The sequence below is a fragment of the Thamnophis sirtalis genome, unplaced genomic scaffold, assembly GCF_051295495.1.
Source record: "Thamnophis sirtalis isolate CommonGarterSnake01/CBP01778 unplaced genomic scaffold, rThaSir2_p1.2 scaffold_4, whole genome shotgun sequence".
NCBI classification, from domain to species: Eukaryota; Metazoa; Chordata; class Lepidosauria; order Squamata; family Natricidae; genus Thamnophis; species Thamnophis sirtalis.
Genome location: NW_028261384.1, coordinates 99,287,526 through 99,308,770, shown reverse-complemented (window position 1 = coordinate 99,308,770; position 21,245 = coordinate 99,287,526). Strand labels below are relative to the sequence as shown.

Genomic DNA, 21,245 nt, shown 5'->3' with positions numbered 1-21,245 from the left:
TTCCCTTTTCTGCAGGGAAATAAGCATCAGTGTTGAGTGTAAGAGAGGAAGAGAGAGTACCTACTGGCAAATGTTTGTGGAATCAAATATATTCACCCCAAACCTGAAAGCCATTTTGCAGAGAAAACATTTCTAGCTTCTGAGAATTTTATCTTAAAAATATTATAGTAGACAGGCAGCCCTCCCAGAGAGATAGCATTTTGATAGGTAATTTTGGGTTCAATTAATAAGCTATATGTCTCTCATAAAAAGTTAAACGCTAGAAATAAAATCTGGTTCACAGCCCAATATTTGTAAATCACCCTGCTGTGATTTCCTTTAACATTGTGTTCTATATATACAGTATATTCTTGATTTTATTTGGTTCTCTGATTTCTCCTTTGTTTTTCTCCCCACAGTCAGACTGGTTTTTCAGTGACAAGGAAGAAAAAGGTGAAAAGGTAAGTGACTAAGAAGGAGGCAATACTCAGTTTATGGCTGACTGCTGAGAAATGCCAGAAGAGAAATGTCTCTAATTCATGACATGGAGGTGCTTTCTTCTGAACTCTGTGCGTTGTTGAGAATCCATTAATAAAGGAAGACAAGGACTGTAACTACTTTTACAGAGGCAGCATCCTTAAGGACAGTTTTGCCTCTCAAATTGTCTTTTCTTTCCAACTCTTGTTTTCAAATACCTGCATTGACACAGACACATATATCTATCTGCCTATTATGTATTCAAGTCAAACTGTCTTTGCAGTTTGCTGTGTACACCTGGAAAGGAGCCAAACCTCTATTTTTTAATCAAAATACTACGTGTTTCCCCGAAAATAAGACAGGGTCTTATTTTCTTTTGACCCTCCAAATAAGGGGTTGGCCTTATTTTTGGGGAAGTCTTATTTTTCAGGTGCTGGAAGCAGCAAGCCTACTAGCCCCACCCTCTCCGTCCCACCACCTGTTTGCCTGTGGCCACAATGACCCAAGTTCTCCTTGCATCCTGGCCTTCACCTGCCCAGCTTGCTGGCCGCGGAACAGCTGACTGTGGTGTTGGGGGGGGGGCTCTTCCTGGCAGAATGAACGAAAACACACACACACACACACTCCCCCTCCAAGGCAGCCACATCCCTTCACTAACTTGCTTTCCAGCTCCATTCTCCACTCCATGTGCAGGACAAGAAAAGTAGACTGTGTGTCTATGGTTAAAAAAAATACCAAAAATACCTTCCCTTCCAAGTTCTCGCAAAAAAAAAAAAAAAAGATCTCACAAAGTTGAAAGTAGTCTCATAAACTACTTTTCTTGCCCTGCACATGGCAGTGGAGAATGGAGCAGGAAAGCAGGTTAGTGGAGGGATGTGGCTGCCTTGGGGTGGGGGGTGGGGTAGGGATCTCTTACACACATCCACATACCATCTTTTCCTTGGGAGCTCTGCACAGATGTAGAGAAGGTTTCGGATAGAGCATTTGGGGGATATGCATCTGCGCTGAGATCCCAAGGAAAGAACGATTGCCAGGAAAAGGAGGGGTTGCCTCTTATCCTGTTCTGAGTCTTTCTGAGCTTCAGAATATGGTAAGAGAAAGTAAAATCTCCCCTCCACATATTCAAGCCGTTTGCAAAAATGCCCCATTCCGATCCTTCAATGCTGCAATCCTGGAATATCCTGAAGGCTCGAAATGGGGCATTTTTGCAAACGGATTGAAAATGTGGAGGGGGATATTCCCACCTCTTTCCCTGTTCTGAAGGTCAGCACAGATTGATAACAGGATAAGAGACAAATCCCCCCTCTCCATTTTCAAGGGGTTTGCAAAAATGCCCCATTCCATACCTTCAATCCTGCAATCCTGGATAACGTGAAGGATCTAAATGGGCCGTTTTTGCAAACCGCTTGAAAATGGGGAGGGGGGATTTTGTCTCTTGTCCTGTTTTCAGTCTGTGCTGAGCTTCAAAACAGGGTGAGAGGCATGAATATCCTCCTCCACATTTCGAGCCTTCAATGTGAATATGCAGGTGAGAAGCAAACTCTTATAGGCATGAAAATCCATACACTTGGGACATCAGAAGAATGCGAGGAGACGCTGCTGCCGAAGTGCAGGAAATCTCCCCCCATCCCCACCTGCAGATTGTCCTTTCAAAGAGGAGTTTCACCAGGATGAAGAGATGGTTGAAGGCGGCATTTGTGTCGCCTTCATCCTGGTGAAACTCCTCTTTAAATGGACAATCTGCAGGTGGGGGTGGAGATTTCTGGCACATCAGCAGCGGCGTCTCCTCCCAGGGCTTCTTCCGATGTCCCAGGTGTATTGATTTCCATGCCTTCCTTTCCTGTTCCGTGGACGGAATTGTGAGCTGTGACTGTCACCATTATGTAAGGAGGGCATGAGGCATTTGGGTTGTGTTGCTTGGCCTCCGGCTTCTGTTGCAGCCGCAATTGGCTGCAAAAGCGACCGGCAGAGGCACCTGCGAATCAGCTGTTTTGTGAATGGAGCGGCCCAGCGGATCTGATTAAGGGGCTAAGAAGCCCTGAGGTGACCGGGGAAGGGAAGGGCTGCCCCCTGTTCTGGCTAAACCCACCCCTTTACTAGGGCTTATTTTTGGGGGAGGGTTTATATTTTTGCCCACCACGAAAATCTGGCATGGCCTTAGTTTCAGGGCATGTTGTATTTTCAGGGAAACACGGTATGAAAAGTGTGAAACACAAGGATAAGCTAAACATATGTCCAAAAGAGTTGGGAATGACTAGCACATATGTGCGAGCGGAACCTTTACCTTTACGTCCAAAAACACAATAGCTGATTTACAGGCTACTATATTTTGTGGAGTATAAGATGCACAGCAGTATAAGACACACCTTAGTTTTTGGGGAGGAAAATAGGGTGGGGGGGATTCTGCCTACCAAGTATTCACCTGGGTAGTCCTTAGCCTGGTTAGCTTCAGCACATTAGTTCGCTTGCTGGTTTTGAGGTTGGGGATGGTGGGGGCTGTTCTCCTAAAGCACAGCTGATTGTTGGAGGTAGCAGCAGTTAGAAAAGCAGGCAAAGCACGGAAGATTGCTTAGCTCATGTTTTGGCTGAAAAACAGCTTCAAAAGCACAACTGATCCTCAGAGGGAGTTCCAGTGACTAAAGCAGGCAAAGCGGGGAAGGGGTAAGAGAGGGCAGCAGCTGTTCCGGGTAGCCATTTTGGGCACCACGCATCGAGCATTTGGAAGCCGAAAACGCAACGGGCAGAGCCCAAAGACACAAGCCATTGTCGATGGCAATCTCTGCAGCCAGGAAGAGGATGTGCAGAGGGTAGGATAGGGGCTGGAGGGCGGGCGGGGCTACATTCATATATAAGCATAAGAGTGCAAGACACACCCAAATTTTCAGCCTCTCTTAGGAGGGAAAAAAGTGGTCTTATACTCCCAAAAATACAGTAATAGAGTGTTAGTTAAAGCCTTTCTTTGTTCCATCAACCTATCAATTGGGCTCGTGACCCGTCAAAACCGCGCTCGACTAAGCCGCACCCGATTAAACCGCGTCGCTGACATCATCAATAGGGCGACAACAGCCAGCGCGGAGAAAGAAGGGTGCTTTAAATAGCACTTTGAAAGCAAGCCGATTCAACTTAAGGTAAGGGTTAGGTTTAGGGTTAGGTTTAGGGTTAGGTTTAGGGTTAGGTTTAGGGTTAGGTTTAGGGTTAGGTTAAGGGTTAGGGTTAGGGTTAGGGTTAGGTTTAGGGTTAGGTTAAGGGTTAGGGTTAGGTTTAGGGTTAGGTTAAGGGTTAGGATTAGGTTTAGGGTTAGGTTAAAGGTTAGGTTTAGGGTTAGGTTTAGGATTAGGTTTAGGGGGGTTAGGTTTAGGTTTAGGGGTTAATTTTAGGTTTAGGTTTACAGCGTGCTTCTGTCTCCGCACTGTTGTCACCCTGTTGATGACCTCAGCGACGCGGTTTAGTCGGGCGCGGTTTTGTGGTAGAACCAATTGGGCTATTTTGATTTATGAGTTTATAATTATTACATCTTTATCTCATCCCTTAAAAAAAACAACAGTGGTCAGCTCAAGACAACTAATATACCTCCTGTCTCCTATTTGCCCCACAATAATAGTCCAGGGAAGTGCTGAGAGAGAGCAACTGACCCAAAGTAACCCAGCCACCCCAGATTATTTTCATGCCTAAGAGAGGCCTAGAACCTACATCTCCTGATTTATAGGTCAGCACTTTCACCAACTAATTGCCTCTCAGTTCAGCACTTCTCTGGGAAATTGTTAATTGTTTTAGAAAAGTCTTGAGAAATTGATCATTAGCATGCTAGAAATGTTTCAAGAGCATTAGGTGATATTATTTCAGTTGCACCTTATGGTCCTCTGTCATGCCTATGGTGTCTCACTGGTCAATTTTACTGCAGCTTCCATGTATCAATATTTGTTCACATTAATGCTGGCAGCAAGTGGCCATAACTGACAGGGTGCAAAAAAAAAAGTTTATGGACAAAAGAAATGGTTTACAGAGTATAAAAGGGCATGTAAGTGCTATCATGGCCCTTATACCAAACTAAGCAAAACAATAAAGAAATTGTATAAACAAACCCTTTCGTAATGGAAGTAGTTTAAACAGTGGTAGGATTCAGCCGGTTCACACCTATTTGGGAGAACTGGTTGTTAACTTTCGGAGAACCGATTGTTGGAAGAAATCTTATTTTGTTTTTCCCCACTTTACAGGGCTAATTGTGTAAGGAAGGCAGGAAGGAAACATCCTGGTGTTTTTAGCCTGATCTTCATTGCCCTGCTTGCAGAAACTGCCTCTCTGGTTAACCCTTATTACATTGTAACAGCTAAGGTGAAGAGCCCATCGACCTGAGTGATGTTGAGTTGGCCATGCCCACACAGTCACATGACCACCAAGCCACGCCTACGCAGCTGGTCATTAGGGCAGAGAACCGGTTGTTAAATTATTTGAATCCCACCACTGAGTTTAAACCTATAATTCGCTCAATAGTCACAGGATGAAGAATACAGAATTTGGCCCTCTTTTCCATTTTAAATCAACGTATAGTTTAAACCTTTTTTTCTTCTAAGTACATATGTATCCATTTCACAGACCCCTATAGATGAACAAGAGGCCCAGTCAATGCCAAATATTGAGTACCTTCTACCCAACATTGGAAGAACAGCAGCATCAGGAGATGCTTCAGGTAAGCAAACTGAAAGTTTGTCTGAATGAGATCTCCTGGACATGAAAATCCCCCAGAACAAGATTTCCCATAGTTGTTCCAATATTTGTCTACTTTTGAATCAAGTATTCAAGTCCAACAATTCCCCATAGATATATGAATGTGGCAATCTTTACTGCATAGAGATTCTATTAATCCAGTGTTTCTTAAGCTTTGCAACACTTTAAGATGTAAGGATTGCAATTCTCAGAATTTCCCAGCCAGTTATGGATTAATCTGAGACAAATATGTAAAAAAAGAGATACTCTGACAACTTCCGAAGCATTGAACTCTAGAAAGTTTCATGGAGGCAACAACTAGGAATGCCTCCCCTCTATGCTTTCTCTGGTGCTTTGCTAGTTGCATTGATAACAGCAAAAGTAATAATGTGATCCTTAGAATTTAGGCACATGTGGCCATTTCATTCTAGTTTATTCCTATGCTAGTGGTGAAGTAACATTTACTTTGCTAGAAAAGAAACCAACATTTAGAGTTAGACCTCTTTATGTTCCATCTATGGTTGCTAATGCTGATGAGCATATTTCTGATTAATAGTGATATTTTTGTCCTCTACTAGTTATAGCTGCCTTTAACTTTTCTGCTGTCTTTCTTCTCTTTTCTCTCTTTATCTTGTGTCTCCTCCTCCTTCCAACTCCAGCGGATCTGCCGGAGCTCTAGAGCTGGTACAGTGTGGTTGTGCTCTGATGTTCATGCACTAATTCCATTGGGTGATTATGAGAGATGGGGAAAGGCAGAACTTTAGATTTTGGCTCCTTATTGGATTTTTCATGTTGCTTTGAAAAAATACCAGAAGCATTTGCCATAATTTAAAGATTAGGGTGTGGTTTTGCCTTCTAATTATTTGCCTTCCTGTTTAAAATCAGGGAGCTTCTTCTTAAAGGCAACCAGTAGAAATTCCCATTTCGAGCAGCTGTATATGAAAGGGTGATAAATGAGATATCAATCAATCTAAAACAAATGCTTATGGGTATTTCTAAGTAATTTTTTGATGGGGCAGCAACAGCTTGATCTATTGAATTTGCCACTATACAATTTGTAACCCTTTATTTTCTCACTATTTTTAAAATCTTTTTTTAAACCACCATATATAGGTTTGGGAAGCATAAAAAGGTTAATTCTTATCTTTGGCAGCATTAGTAACATATAAATCATATGTCCAGTGCCTTAATATGACTATTATTGTGTCACAGAGTACTTTTATATTTTTATTAGATAATTTCTAATATTCTAATTTCTATTTTCATTTTCTCTCTTTTCCTTTTATTATAGTATAAATAACTTGAGTAGTAAAGCATTAAAACATATAACATTTTTTAAAAACAATACCTAAATGTGATTATATTAAGTATATTTGCAGTCATACTTTAAGGCTTCAGTATAATACTCACTAGGGATAAGCTGTCACTGGGGTTTATTATTTAATGAGTAGATATTAAATTATTAAAAAAACCTGAGCATTGTAAAGTAAAATAATCACAATCATAAATGTTAGAAGTTCTCAGTAAAGTTGTTTGGATAAATTCTTGTTATCGGATGTCCAGAAAAATGTGCTGAAGGACATTCTTCACTCAGCCTTTTTGCCTGACTAATCTAATTTTAAACTGAGATATGAGTTTGACGTATAATTTGATAGCAATAGCAGTTAGCAGTTAGACTTATATACCACTTCATAGGGCTTTCAGCCCTCTGTAAGTGGTTTACAGAGTCAGCATATCGCCCCCAACAACAATCCGGGTCCTCATTTTACCCACCTCGGAAGGATGGAAGGCTGAGTCAACCCTGAGCCGGTGAGATTTGAACAGCCGAACTGCAGAGCTGCAGTCAGCTGAAGTAGCCTGCAGTGCTGCATTTAACCACTGCGCCACCTCGGCTGTAGATGAAGTATCCTATGTGGCTTGAGAGCCTGTAGTATATTTTCCCACACACAAATATCAAAATTCAATAAAGCTTTTATCTCAGTGTGATGCCATTTCCTTCAGAGACAGTACTTCTTTAAGGTGGGTGTGGAGTAAGTGTGATTGTTTTGCCTTTTCTCTCTCTTGTGATTGCCAGCCACTAATTCCACATGAATGTTGCGGTCAAACCTGCAATGGAGTAAGCCTCGTGGGGACATCCATTAATTTGTCCATTGGTTTCATTGTTGCTGACATTGCTGTGGCAAATATATGTGTGTACCTGTGTGGGGAGGTTTGTTCAGAAAAGTTTATTCAAACCACCTGCTTGATGATGTGCTCATTTTATGAGACCACTGTTAATTCTGACACGTTCCTTGTGGTTCCTTCAGCTGGGCAGGAACCACTTTTGTTGGCTTAAAAGCCCTTTTTCAAATTGATTTTTGAGAGAAGCATAAGGAAAAGCTGATTTAGTGACTAATGTCACTGTAAGAGTCAGAACAGAATTTTAAAATTCGTTTTCCATTTGTAGGGAGGGTGGTGTGATTTATTATTTTTTTTAAAAAGCTCATTGGTGCTTAACACACCTGTCTTAGTTCTTGATTGATGAAAACCATGAGAAATTGTGCAGTTGATACTCAGCAGCTCACTGTCATGATGTGGTGGTTTGAAGGCTGCAAAGAATAGGGTGATGGCTGCTTACAGCCTATTTGATTGCAAGGTGGTTTGAAGGCTGCAAAGAATAGGGTGATGGCTGCTTACAGCCTATTTGATTGCAAGGCTGTTTACCTCTGACTTTAGTTTGACAGCTTTTTCTCCCCATCCTCCCCACACCTTGCATTTGTCCCTTGGTTGCTTTCTTTGGTTGTCTGGCTTGGCTGTTGACAGTGCTTAAAATGAGGAGCATAGGAGGAGACTACCTGATTACATTGGCATTGGGCAGTTGCTAATCTGTTCCTAGTTCCCAGTGTCTATTAGTAGTTAGCTTTAGGAGAGCTCCCTGTTGCAACTTAATTTGCCAGAGGAAGCAATTTCTTCAGATTCTCTCTCCTATCTGCATATAGTTGTTTGAAATGCAAGGTAATAGAATTTGGACAATGACAGCTATCCCCAAAGACCTACGAGAGCCTCCCAAGATATGAATACATAAAAAATAATCTGAAACCTTCATAAAGGACTATTATAGTGCTTGCTATTCTTTCGATTTGTCTGATCTTTGTGGGTTATTGTTTACTTAATGTATGCATATATGTATTAATGCTCTGAAATAATTTAAGGCAATATTAAAATTGTGTATGTAAACTCATTCACCCAATCCCTCTGTGCCCCTCTGTGAGGAAGATGGGGAGTTAATAAGTTTAATAGATAGATAAATGAATGAAACCTGCACACTTTAAAATGAGGAGGAGGGGAGGAAGAAAGAGGAGGAAGAGTTGGTGGTGGTGGTAGAGAAGGAGGAGGAGGAGATGATGATGATTGAGAAGGATTCTCTACTTATTTGCTTCCTAATACATCTTTCTTGGCATGGCATTTAAAGAGGAGCCTTCAAGGCTGATCTGAAAGTACAGATAAAAGTCCTGGAATTGAGCATTGGTAACTCTAAAACAGTATATCTCGTAAGACGTTCCTTGTATATCCTCGGGAACTCTGAAACCATTCAAAATGTCACATTAGTATCTTACATCACATTAACAAAATCTCATGATATTTCAGTTTTGTGGGAGTTAGGACAGACTCTGTACTGAGCCCCAGCTGTTGTCTATAAAGAGACAGCAAAGTATTGCTGTGATGTAAAGAACTTCTAGTTTCAGTTGACAGCCCCATAATGTCATTGTAAATAATTGAAATTTCTGGACCCTTCGCAAACATAACCTCATATACAACATATTGCAATAATCCAAAAATAAAGGGCGTCAGTTGAAGTATCTTTAGCAGTTCAAGCATTATTTCTTGGAACAGTTTTTGAGTTAGCCCCATTAAGTTTTGCTTCAATTGTGCTAAGTAATTAATAACTCTCTTCAGAATTGATCACATAATTTCCTTTGGAATCCATATCAGTTTTTCCTTCTCCTCTTCCTCCTCCTCTTTGGGGAAAGTGGTAGAGATGAGAGATTAAAACTTGAAATAATTCAGTTCTTCTCCATACCTCCATGGAAAATGTGTTACAGTCTCTCTAAATGTTTCAGGCTATATTCATAGTTCATCCAGACAAACTGAGTCTGGAATTACGCATCTCCAGCATGAGTGTTGCTTTTTGAGATGAAATGTTGACACTTTTAATAGAATTTGTTGTGTGCCTATGCCTGTGTGAATGCATGTGGGGTATGCAAATGTGTGCATGAATAATATGTATATATTTTTTATTCCTTTATAGCTAATTTGGGGCTTCTATTGTTTAAGTCCCTGCAGGAGATTGGTAATGATGACTGGTAATAGGTCTCCCACTGATACTCATTTTTTGTGCTTTCTATACAATATTTCATTGTCACTGTTTGCAAATGTATTGGTTATTTCCATTGCAGAAACTGTTATCCTGGGCTGCTTCTCTTTCATTTGGTCATCCACAACTGCATCATTTTATTGAGCATTTCAAAAATGAAATAAAATGAAATGCATTTTTTGATTAATTTCCGAATACTCTCTGGTATATTTCTGGTCATTTTGGAGATCTTCCTTTCCTATAACTATTTAATAAGAAGTAATCAAATAGCTGAAAAGAAAGATTTGCTTTCATGAAAAAGTATTGAAAGATTAACTGATTTTGGAATACTTAATTGTGTATTTTGTGTACTTCTCAAATTGGGGGTGTTCCCCTACAGGATATGTCAAAGGGGATACTGTAGTCCTGAATATGTAATTAGTGACTGGATTATTAAAATAACAAAGGGAGCTGTCAATCTAAAACCTGTGGTTATAAATCCCTGCCTGCATCATGATATAGATTCCTGTTTTAGTGCATGTGAGGCCCCTCTTATATCTGTAATTATTTTCTGTGGCCAGCACAATGAAGAGGCAGAAGGTAGCATAGGAACCTGGTGTTATACAACTGTTCCCTCCATTTTTCATGTTGATGTTTTAGCTGGAAAAATCATTGGACAATATGCTTATTTGGCCTTGTTGATCCTTTGATTGCATGCCATCAAGTCAATATCAAATCTTAGTGATCACATAGATTTTCTCCAGGATCACTTATCATTGCAATCATTAAGCCCTTCAATTTGCTAATCTTGCACAGTTCTATTTTTAACTCTCCTCTTTTTGTGTATTAATCCCTGCAGATTCAACTAATAGTGGATCAGCTAAATCAAAGGTAAGATCTCCTCTGGATTATTTTTGCATTTGAGAGATGTTGGGGATGAGAAAAAGATGGTTAAACACAAGGCCCTTAAACTCCCCAAGTTGGAAGTAAAGAGTTTGTGTTACTTTGACAGTTGGTATGTCTTGATTTAAATTGTTTTTAAAATAAAATAACAACAACCTTGTAGACACTCAAGCATGATACATTTTTCGACTAAACAGCCATGGCGTAGTTTTCTGGTGTTATGATTTTTTGCCAGCAGCTGCAATTGGCCTTTTCAGAGTGCTGCTCTGTAATGTACTTCTCAGCAGGTTGCAAGCCACTGAGTTGTAGTCCAGTGTACAGACTCAACTTACCCTTTTCTTTCTTGCCTTAAACTAAGTATAAGATTATTCCACATCTCCTCTCATGCTTCTTTTCTTTTTTATATCTTTTTCTGGTTGGTTTTATATGTATATGTAGCAATGAATACACTGTTCTAAATCATTATACCCCCCCTCCCGCCCCCCAAAAAGAACTGGAAGCCAGAAATTAGTTCCATATTGTGCACAGTACACTTAATCCAAAAGAAGAAAAAAAGTTGGACAGAGAAGAGAATCTCTGAGAATCTTTAACGGGAATATCTGCAGGTGTTTTAGTGCATTTAGGGGATCCTAAAATTAGAATTTCTAATTGCTCTATATGCAAATATGTTTCCCAAAACAGGGGAAATAATTCACTTTTTTAAAAGCAAAATATGCTTATGCAATAACTAATCTATATTGCTAATTACCATTAAGGATTCTATAGAGTAAGACATTACTATCCAGGGCAATCCATCAAATAAACAATGCCAATGTCACTGGATATTTTTCTGGTATCTGTTCTTTAGCACCTCTAAAATGCTCCTTTTTTTTTTGCTTCTGTTCCAGGCTTCATGTGGCTCACGGAAAGAGCACTATCATAAAGAGATGCTTGCCATCTCCTTCATCTCAGCCGTCAACCGCAAGAGGAAGAAGCGGAGAGAGGCCAAGCGTTTTGGGAGCAGCACAGATGATGATTCTGAGCATGAATCAGCTGTCAAGAGAGACGAGGAGGAGGAGGAAGAAGTGGCTCAGGAGGAAGAAAGAGAGGCTGAAAGATTGGGGAATAGCAGCAGAGCTCCAGTTCCTGATGTGCAGGATGTCTTCCAAAGCCGGGCAAAATTAGAAGCAGAGCAAGTAGAAAGAAAAGTGGCACCCCGAGGAAGCCCAGAGTTGGCCCTGGATGCCCGCTCAATTGTTTCAGGTTACTCCACTCTGTCTACCATTGATCGCAGCCTATGCTCTGAGGTGCAGTCAGTAGCAGAGAGCCGTGGGGAGGAGGCAGATGATGAGCGGAGTGAATTTAGCCATGTGGAGACAGATACTGAGAATAGCTTTGTGCCAAAACAGCCTGGGATGCTTCCCAAAGGAGCTGGTGTGGCAGTAGTGGAGGAAGGGGGGGCTGCTGCTTCTGAAAAGATATCACACAACCGAACCTCCTTTAGTTCCCATCACCTCATGCAGTGTGACACTCTGGCACGGCGCAAGCTTTTGCGGCCCCGACACAATAGTGAGTCTTCTTCCAAGGGTAGCACTGATGTCCCAAGTTCCAGTTCCCCAGGCAGTCAAGAGTCATTGCAGCCTGTGGGTGCCCCTGAGATCCACACCCGGCTTTCCCTCACAGAACAACTTCGACTCCGCCTCCGCGGCTCTGCAGATGACATGCTGGCTGTGCGCCTGCGAAAGCCACACTCACCTGAGACACGGCGCAAGAAGAACAGTTGGCGGCGCCATACTGTAGTGGTCCCTGGTGGTCTCAAAGACCTCAATTATGAGTGGAAGGAACAACATGTATTGGGGACTACTGAGGCTGGTCCACTAGACTCCTCAAATAGAGGTGCGCTAAGGGACAACAAAGACTCTGGGCTTAGCAGCCTAGAGTCAACTAAAGCTCGGTCTTCCTCAATCACACCAGGGAACATGACAGTTCCTAACCAGCAGAGTGAGCCACAGCATCGTAAAGGCAGCTCTGAGGGGCGTTCAGCTCCCCGACGTACAGCCTCTTTACGTTTCCACCAATGTCTTTAGATAGCCTTTTGTTGAAGCTCTTGTAGAATGGATGAAAGGAAAACTTGGCTTGCCCATGGTAACAGCCTTGTCTTGAGAATGGAGGAGGGTGCTCACAGGTGCAGCCACACTTGAAAGTTCCAGTACTGGCCTTACTTTGTCTTTTTTCATACCTCGATCTGCAGTGGAGCAAGAAACTCTCCTCCTACCTACCCCATACTTATCTTTGCTTTCTAATTCCCCCAGATATTAATTTAATCACATCATGGTTTTGTGATTTGTGAATTTATTTATTCTCCTCTTTCCTTATCCCCAGGATGGCAGTCAAAAACGAAACAAAACAAAAAAGCTGAGGTAGGTCTGATACAAGGAGGGCCATTCATTCAGCCCATTGAAAGATCTTGATTTGGGATTGACTAGAGTTATCCAATTGATGGGATAAGCAGCTTCATCCCTGCTTCAAAATGCTGGATCTGCAAATAAAGGATATTTTTGGAGGAGGAGAGAATCAGAAATAGAATTCCTCCAGTTAATTTTCCTAATTTTCATTAGTCCATGGTACCTCTTTTCTGTATTTATCTGAAAGAGGCCTTGGAACTGGGCAAACCAGATGAGAGTTATTCATGAATTGAGCCCGCTTCCATTTAATCACTGCTGTGGGTTCACATTGACACGATGGATTCCTCTCTACCCAAAGTTCCTCTCACTGTTATCTAAGTGGCAGTTGATTGCGTTGGGAGGTTTTGAATGTTCCCCTAAAAATATCCATTGCTCCTTTTCTACCTTTCCTCTAGAAAAGCAAATTCAAAAATCTTCCATCTATCATAGCTTGGCCTTTGTCAGGTTCCTACAGGGAGGGTTGTATCATCTTGACTCCTAGCACATGCATCAAAATCTTGTAGATATAAGCAAACTCAGGATTATGTATGGTATAGTCTCAGCTGCACTTGAAGACTGTTTCATGTGAAAACTGCAGAGGTATAATGGTCCCTGAAAGGTGCATGATCTCTACCACCTGTAAAGGACACTGCTGTTTTCCTCCTCCTCCTAAAGCACAGGTGTCAAACTTGATCGTGTCACGTGATGTATCACAACGTTTTTGCCTTTGTGGGCGTGGCCTGCACGTGACGCATCCGGCCCGCAGGCCGCCAGTTTGACACCCCTGCCCTAAAGCGATGTTGTCTCTAATTTTCAAAAGTCACAAAAGAGATCTATGGCATCACACTATCTGATGTATTGCAGCTTTGGCTTTGGAACCTTTGGCTGCAGTAAATCTGCTGGTATTTAACAGCATCTCAAAATGCTTTGGTTTTGTTGCAAGACTAACATGATATATATAACTGATGCTATGAATTCTAAATGATACAGTACTAAATGGTACAACTCACTGTGCCTTTAAGAATATAGTCCCATTTTTTGCTTAGCTCATTTAAGATTTTCTTGTGAGTCTTAGCTAAGGATGCAAACTTTTTCCAGATGGATTTTTCCTTTCAGGCTGTGATGGTATCCCCATTTGAATAGCACTCTCTGCTCCTATCCCCTCATAACAGATAGTACAGTCTAGGGAGAAACAGATGTGATTAATACCATTAACACAATACTGTATGCAGAATTCATGAGGGCAGTATTTTAGAGAGAAAATTAGCTTATGCAAATGATAATTGTGTGGAGTGAATCACCTGCTAAGGTGACATATGTGTACCGTGTTTTAGTTAACAGTGCTTTTCTATGTGACTTCCTGTGTTCAGTGGGGGAAAGGATGAGTACAGGCGCTATGTGATTTTTTGGGGGTTTGGAAAAGAGCAAGAAGAGGTAGAGGAAAAACACACCAGGGCCCTGTGCAGACGTGCCAAAAAGGAGCCTCAGTGATTTTTTTAAAAAAATTCTTTGATAATTTCCAGAGCGTAAGTTGACATGATTCCATGTAAGCCTTTGTTAGGATAAAAGGCTGAAATGTCAAGTCCGTGCCATTTTCTGCTTTACTGGTAACTTCCACAACTCACTCTCTCTTACAAAAGAGCAATATTTGATTTTTATGGTGCTACATTTATTTTCAACAGTGTCTTTCTCTTTAGTTTTCTCATTATACCACATGGAAATAAACCAAGGAGTCATTTTATTACATGTTGCAGATCAAGTAGGGTTTTCCATTTTGCTATTCCTTGCAATCCCTTCAAAATGAGAGACTTAACATTTGTTTTTATCTTGTGGATATAAAAGATTCCCACATCATATGTCTCTGTAGAATTTCATTTGGTCATAAAAGCAGGAAGTACTTTTGTGATGAATAAATATGAGAGATGATCTTTTAAGATACATGTTTCGGTGTGTAATAGTTACTACTTCACCCCTTATGCCTCAATTCAAATTTGTTATCTCCTTGGAAAGAGTTGCATAACCCTTGAGAAAAAAAATGTTGCTGTGAAATAACTTTCTCCACTTTCCTGTCAAGATATATTTGAATTGGAAAAAAAATGAAAAAGTCATTTGGGGGGAGAGGGGGGGAACCAAATTAAAATCCTGACGTTCTTGAAATTCAGAGCAAACTGCTGTGTCTAGCATAGTCTACATCAAAAGTACTCTTTCTGCAAAATAATAATAATAATAGAAAAATGGCAAATTACTCTTGAATTTCAGCATTTGCTGATACATTCCAAAATCGTTATCACTGAATGAAAAGGAAATATCATTTTCATGGAAATAACTCTCCTATCACATGTTGTGTTGTTTTGTTTATGTATCATATTCCAGGTATTACACATGGACGACATTCCAGTTGTAACACCAAATATAAGACTCAGGCTTAAAAAAAAATCAATGAATATATTAGGTTATAATGCAAAACCAATGCACAACAAGAACAGGCGAGGGACAAGATGTCCTTGGTTAAGGATAGATTTTAATGCTGGTCTTGCTGATATTAAATGCAGCACCTAATTGGGTTTGCCACACTGATTATAGACATGGTGCAGGACATTTTTCACTATAGTCTGCCTAGCTCATTTCTATGATGCCTGCAGTTTAATGGCAGATGGCTATTTTTTGTAGGACGTATTAGCTATAGATTCTTTGTAAAGATGTTATGAAGAAATGCTTTTGTATCTGGAGTTTTAAAGAACAAAGTGCATTAAGGTTGATGGTTCCTCTCTGCCAACGTCAATTGACAGCAACACTAGGCACTAAATGTCACACTTTGACCCAATGCCATTGTACAGTCCCTGCAGGGTTGGTTGCAATGTTATATTTCCAGGAAGTATGTGTCACCACAGATACAGCAGTAAGGCCAAAACAGAATGACAATGAATGGGAGCCTGCCAGCTTGATAATTATTCCAAGTATTTTATTTTTAAGGAGGGAGGGAGAGCAATTTGTGTTTTGGTGCAAAACTGAGATCCTGTTTATACAGCAAGGTCAAGATCCTATTGGTTACTGATTTTCCACTTGTAAAGTTGCAAAGACAAAGATAATACTAATTCTGTAACTTCCTAACCAAGAACAGAACAGGCCTCTCAAAACTGCCTTTATTTTCATTGTGAAATGAAAGGGTCAGGAGTACGGTCTATCTTGATTAAGCTAGTTTGGTGGCTTGGTAATTGAACAGGTAAAAACAATTTTAAAATACATTGTATGAAGCATCTATACCAGGGGTGTCAAACTTTTTTCGAGGGCCGGATCAGCATCGTACTTTTCCTTCATGGGCCAGCTGGGAGATGGGACAGACGCCCCCATGCCCCATTTTCAGCCTGGATTGCCTCTAGCACTTTGTCGGCCAAAATGGAATGTGGAGGGGGATACATGCACCCCCTGCACCCTATTTGGCCAGCACTGTGTTGTAGGAGGCCATCCAGGCCGAAATGGGTGCCCCCCCCATTTTTGGGTGTCAGAGGCACCATGGGCCGGTCCTTTGTTATTTCCAGGCCATTATAGGCCACATTTAAGCACCCTGCAGGCCAGATCCAGCCCACGGGCCTTGAGTTTGACACCCTTGATCTATACTGAACTTTCAAGCATTTGAAGCATTCTTTCAAGCATTTGAAGCATTCTTTCAAGCATTTGAAGCATTCTTGTTGAACTGTCACAACCATCTTTATAAATTACCTAATAGAATTTGCAATGATTATAAAGTGATGCAAAACAATCCCACATGAAATTAGACCAATTATATTGTTACCTCTGTATCTGGGCAAGTGACTGGTGCTTTACATAGCCCCAGCTCCCTTCCCTTAAAAACTTCCAGCATATTATATCCAGAGGTGTCATTGGGGTGTGTCAAAAAGTCAAGATGGTTTGTGTGATTCAACAATTGAAGCTGTGTGATGCATGATGAAAAAGAGGCAGAGTTTTCATTGTTTAGGTGCGACGTTTCCCTCATACGATCTTGACTTTTTGAACAATCCCTGCTGGTGGATATTCCTGATTTATCTTTTGGGTTGTTATTTAGCAATAATGGCTCAGTGTCTGTCTGTGTATATTACTTTTTTTTTTTAAAGAAACCATTTTGCAATCATTCTTAAGGATTCATTGTCTCACTGCCAGTGTATGTGTGAAAAAGCATCTCTTTTGCTCACAACTGGATTCTCCCTTCCAGACAAAATCCATCAGATTGAGACTACCCAGTTCCATGTGAAGTAGAGTTGGACTGCAAGCTAAAGTGGTGGTTTATACTTCAAAAATTTCAATTGAAGTCAAAGTATTACAGAAGTGCCTCCTTGGTGCTGTCAAATGGCAGCTGTTTTTTTATATGCATCTGGTGTGCAACATATGAAAAAAGGACAGAGCTATGATCATCTACTTGCAGCTACCATGTTGACTTCTCTTCAAGCCCTTCTTACAAGCATACCTGTTTCATTTTTTAATTTTTTTTTTTTTTTGGTTCTGAGGGAGACGTCCCAAGTTGTCTATATGTGCCTTTCACAAGAAGACTTCTTTCCCTATTTGTTACAGGCTCTTCAGTGTCTGGTGGTTGAAGTGTTAGCCTAAGGGGTGGTCAGTAAATGTATAAAATGTATTAAAATATTTCATTGAGGTAAACCATCTTAAAAATTTCAAATTTTAACTGTTCACGCGACTCCCTTATTGCGTCTGCTTGAAGAACATTCTGTGAAACTTGAAAGCTCACCTAGGATTTAGGTAATTGCGTGTCTCCTCTTCAAAAAGCCCATCTATCTTCTAGTGTTGGCCTGTTTGTGACTATGAAAGTCGATCCCTAACAGGATGTAAAGGACTTAAACTCTGTGCTATTGGAAACATAAAAGGAAGGTAAACCACAAGGCACCAAAACTACAACTTCCCTAGCAGGTGTACAGTTTGTGCTGTATTTGAAGAAGCAGAAAATTTGTCTCTGCTTTGCTCTGTCTTCCATGTGTTCTAAATATGTGTCTTACCACAATTCCATTGAAATTTTGAAAAGGAGCATGTAGATGTGTGCAGGTGTGGAATTTAAAACTGAACAAAATTAAGTAGTTGGCTGTACTGTAATACGTTGTCCTTATCCTTTTATGCAACTATGTGCTGTAAAGTTTTATTCACATTTTTCACATTTATTTTGTAAATAGCTTTTACATGTGTAACATATGATAAAGAGTTTATAAGGATTTTAAGGGGAGTGGGGGAAGCCCAAGACTTTTATTATTTTTTTCCTTTTTAAAATGGAAGTTATACAACCGTAGATATTTTGGTGGTGTTTTTTTTAATAGAAAAAACAAAACTTCCTTGCATGGTTTGTCCCTCTTTTCATCTTTATGTTGTATAATATATATGGTCAAACAAAACAGTTCTGCTTTAAATATAGCCCCAAAATTACAATTATATATATATTGGAAATAAACTGCCTTATTCAAAAAACAAGTTTGCTTACTTATTTAAAGCATAAGCTCTAGCTAGTAAAACACACTATGGATTAATAGTGTTGAAAGTATGCTATTAGATGTGATTTATTTGCATCAATTACCAATTATCCATAAGCAGAAGTTTAACAAAAGAAAGTTCTCTTCACACTCCACTGTAATACATTAAAAATAAACACATTATGAGATCCCTACTATTTTAAATTATGCAGCTTCCACATATTACACAGTTGATATTTTTCCTGCACGCATATGAAGCATTAGTGAATTATATCAGGCACTGAAACTGTACATAATCATATGGGAACTCTCTTCTTGTAGCTTCAGAGGGTTTATCAAACATCAATTAAATTTCAAGATTTTGCAACAATAAAATGTAGAAAACTGTTAATGGTAACAGCAAGTCAATTTTACTATTAATCTAAATAAAACAGAATTTAGATGTTAATTTTTTTAAAAAGATCTAATCTGGAATAAATTTGGAGGAGTAAATTAGCGTGCAATGATGCCTTTCTCCTTTTTCCACTTTTGGGCCTCTTTTTTTTTACTTGCTCTTCATCTTCTGCTTATATGTCAGTCTAGCTTCCTTTTCTTGAGCTCTCGACAGAGCAGCATGGATGTCACAAAAATGAGGGCATGACATAATGTGCTCGTATCTCTCCATCTAAGAGCTTAGAAAACAGAAAGTGGGCAGTACATCATAAAAGATAAACCCTCATCTTCTGGTAAGCTCCAAATCTGGAAATCAGTCAATAAGAAGTGACAATGTAAAGGATATGGTGTTTATACAGTTTATACACTCCGCAAAAGGTGCACATAAGAACAGCTTAGTATTTAACATGCTAATTTATAAACTAATTTAAACCCAAGGATTGAAAATCAAATAGAAATACAGTGTAGAATTCCTTCCTACAGCAGGGGAGATGGTCTGCATTCAGTCCTGATTGCTGCCAAAATGTCACCTCTGGGTCAACTCTCCCTTCTTTACCTTTAAGCCAGCCTGGAAAGATCCTTCAAAGACCAAAGACTTCTTCAAACAGAGGACACAGCTACTCTTGTTCCTGTTCCATCTGCTCAACTTCTTTGGTTGTATGGAATCCGAAATACCTGCCTCTAAGCAAAACTGTAAATCACATTTATTTTAAAGAATAACCCTTAAAACTGTAATTCGCATCTGTTGTTTTTTAAAGGAGTAACCCCTTAAGAAATAAACCTTAAGAAAAGTATTATGGGGAGGAAAGAGTATTTTATTAAATTCAGACACTCTGCTAGAAAACACCAGAAATAGAAAAAGAAAAAAAGAAAAGAAAAGAAAAAAATTAAAGGAAAAAAGCAACCTTCCTTCATTTGGAATTTCTGACAAACAAAGATCACAGTTGTCACAGAAGAAAACATGGCATAAAATTTATACATAGGACTCTACCTACAGATAGCAGAAAAGATTTACAAAACTTACAGTGTATTTCAAGACTGCTTGTTTCAGTAACCAGTTTTGGTATGGTATTTTTTTTTTAATATAGAGTGGTCTTCTATTGTTTTTGTTTCCCTTTTAAAAAAAAACAATACATAATAAAATCCATGCGAAAGATATGTCATCAGTCCTTCATACACAGTGCTCAAAGATTTCTGTTTTATTTATTTTTTTTAACCTTTTTTTTTTAAAGTGCTTAAAACAACAACCAGACAAGTAAAGCGAGGCTCATGGCATGCAGTGGTGATCGCTTCCCCCACAACACGCACATATACCTATTACATCAAAAGTACATGCATAGCTTGGTGCTTTGTAACTTATATTTTTAAATTTGACACAGACACACGCACGCACGCACTCACGCGCATCCACCCACACACACTTTTATTTTAAATAAAAGGAAAGCAGACTTATTTGTGAAAGTTAATTTACTGTGTTGCTCATTTGCAGTTTGATGATGTGACACATCCATACATACATACATTGTGCCACGTACTTAAAGGACAAGTGTATTTTTAGGCAAATGAAAGGATCTAAAACATAATTGCTCTGGAGATCACTGCCTTCCCACTTACTGATTTTTAAAGCTGCCTTAACAAAGATTATTGGCAGGATTTGTTAACCTGATGATCATGAGCTTCAATTTTGCCTGAAGAAATCCTTTGTCCGAAGTGACTTTTATGCACACCTCATGGCAGGAAGTGGTCACTTTAGTGCCTCCCAGCTATGGTAAACATTTCCCATGTGGGTCGGTTGGGCAGATGGAGTTAATAAATGGTTTGTAAAGACTGGGAGACTGGGCATTACTAGAATCTGTTTATATGCAGGGTTGCTCCATGGTTATGGTTTTGCTTTAACCCAGAGAAGAAAACTTATTTGAGTGCTGCCTAAGCTTTTTATGATTTTTTTATTCTACTCTTACAGAAACTTCCTAGTGACTTTGATTCCTACCTTGTGATGACATAGAATATCAGTTGAACTTTAAAAATGCTGCAGTTGCAAAAGTTTCAAAGTCATGCCTAGCATGGGGTGAAAAATGCTTATTCTTTTAAATGAAATCAAATAAAAATGAACTGAGACAGATGAAGAAAACTATTGAAAGAGCAGTTGAAATACTGTTTAAAATGCTGAAAACCTTAAAATGTAGAGAATTTTTTCTTCTCTTTCCACATCAACAAAGATGAGAAGTATATAGCTGCAATGAGTGAGTCATTATGATTCCAAAAATGATGGCTTTTTTCTATGCATTGTGACAAATTGTTGCAAAACAACAGAGACAGGTCTATTCATTTATTTATTTTTTTACTCTGAAAAAACATTTTCACACCTGCCTTTTAGGACATCTTTTCTTGCCACGGATTCCTTCTACGTGTTGTAAAGATTCCTTACAACATTTTAAATGAATACTATAGACAGTTTCAGAGAGACTGCAGCTTGGATGAGCTAGTTTGTTGGTGTCAGAATGACACTGAGTATGCTAGTATTCT

General features: G+C 39.7%; 1 protein-coding gene across 7 annotated transcripts in view; it reads left to right on the top strand.

The window, feature by feature from the left end:
• Positions 1-17,297, top strand: part of ARHGAP23 (Rho GTPase activating protein 23) — a 218,195-nt gene extending 200,898 nt beyond the window's left edge. For 2 of the 7 annotated variants that reach the window (XM_087713559.1, XM_087713558.1), the window contains exons 21-24: positions 399-440; positions 5,050-5,143; positions 10,353-10,384; positions 11,284-12,795. In XM_087713559.1, coding sequence (XP_087569685.1) covers positions 399-440; positions 5,050-5,143; positions 10,353-10,384; positions 11,284-12,462 — 1,347 coding nt within the window. In that variant the 3' untranslated portion in view covers positions 12,463-12,795. Of the gene's footprint in view, positions 1-398; positions 441-5,049; positions 5,144-5,819; positions 7,631-10,352; positions 10,385-11,283; positions 16,163-17,029 lie in introns of those variants that run through there. The other 5 variants (XM_087713561.1, XM_087713557.1, XM_087713560.1 and 2 more) reach the window with 5 other exon arrangements.
• The last annotated feature ends 3,948 nt before the right edge of the window (positions 17,298-21,245 follow it).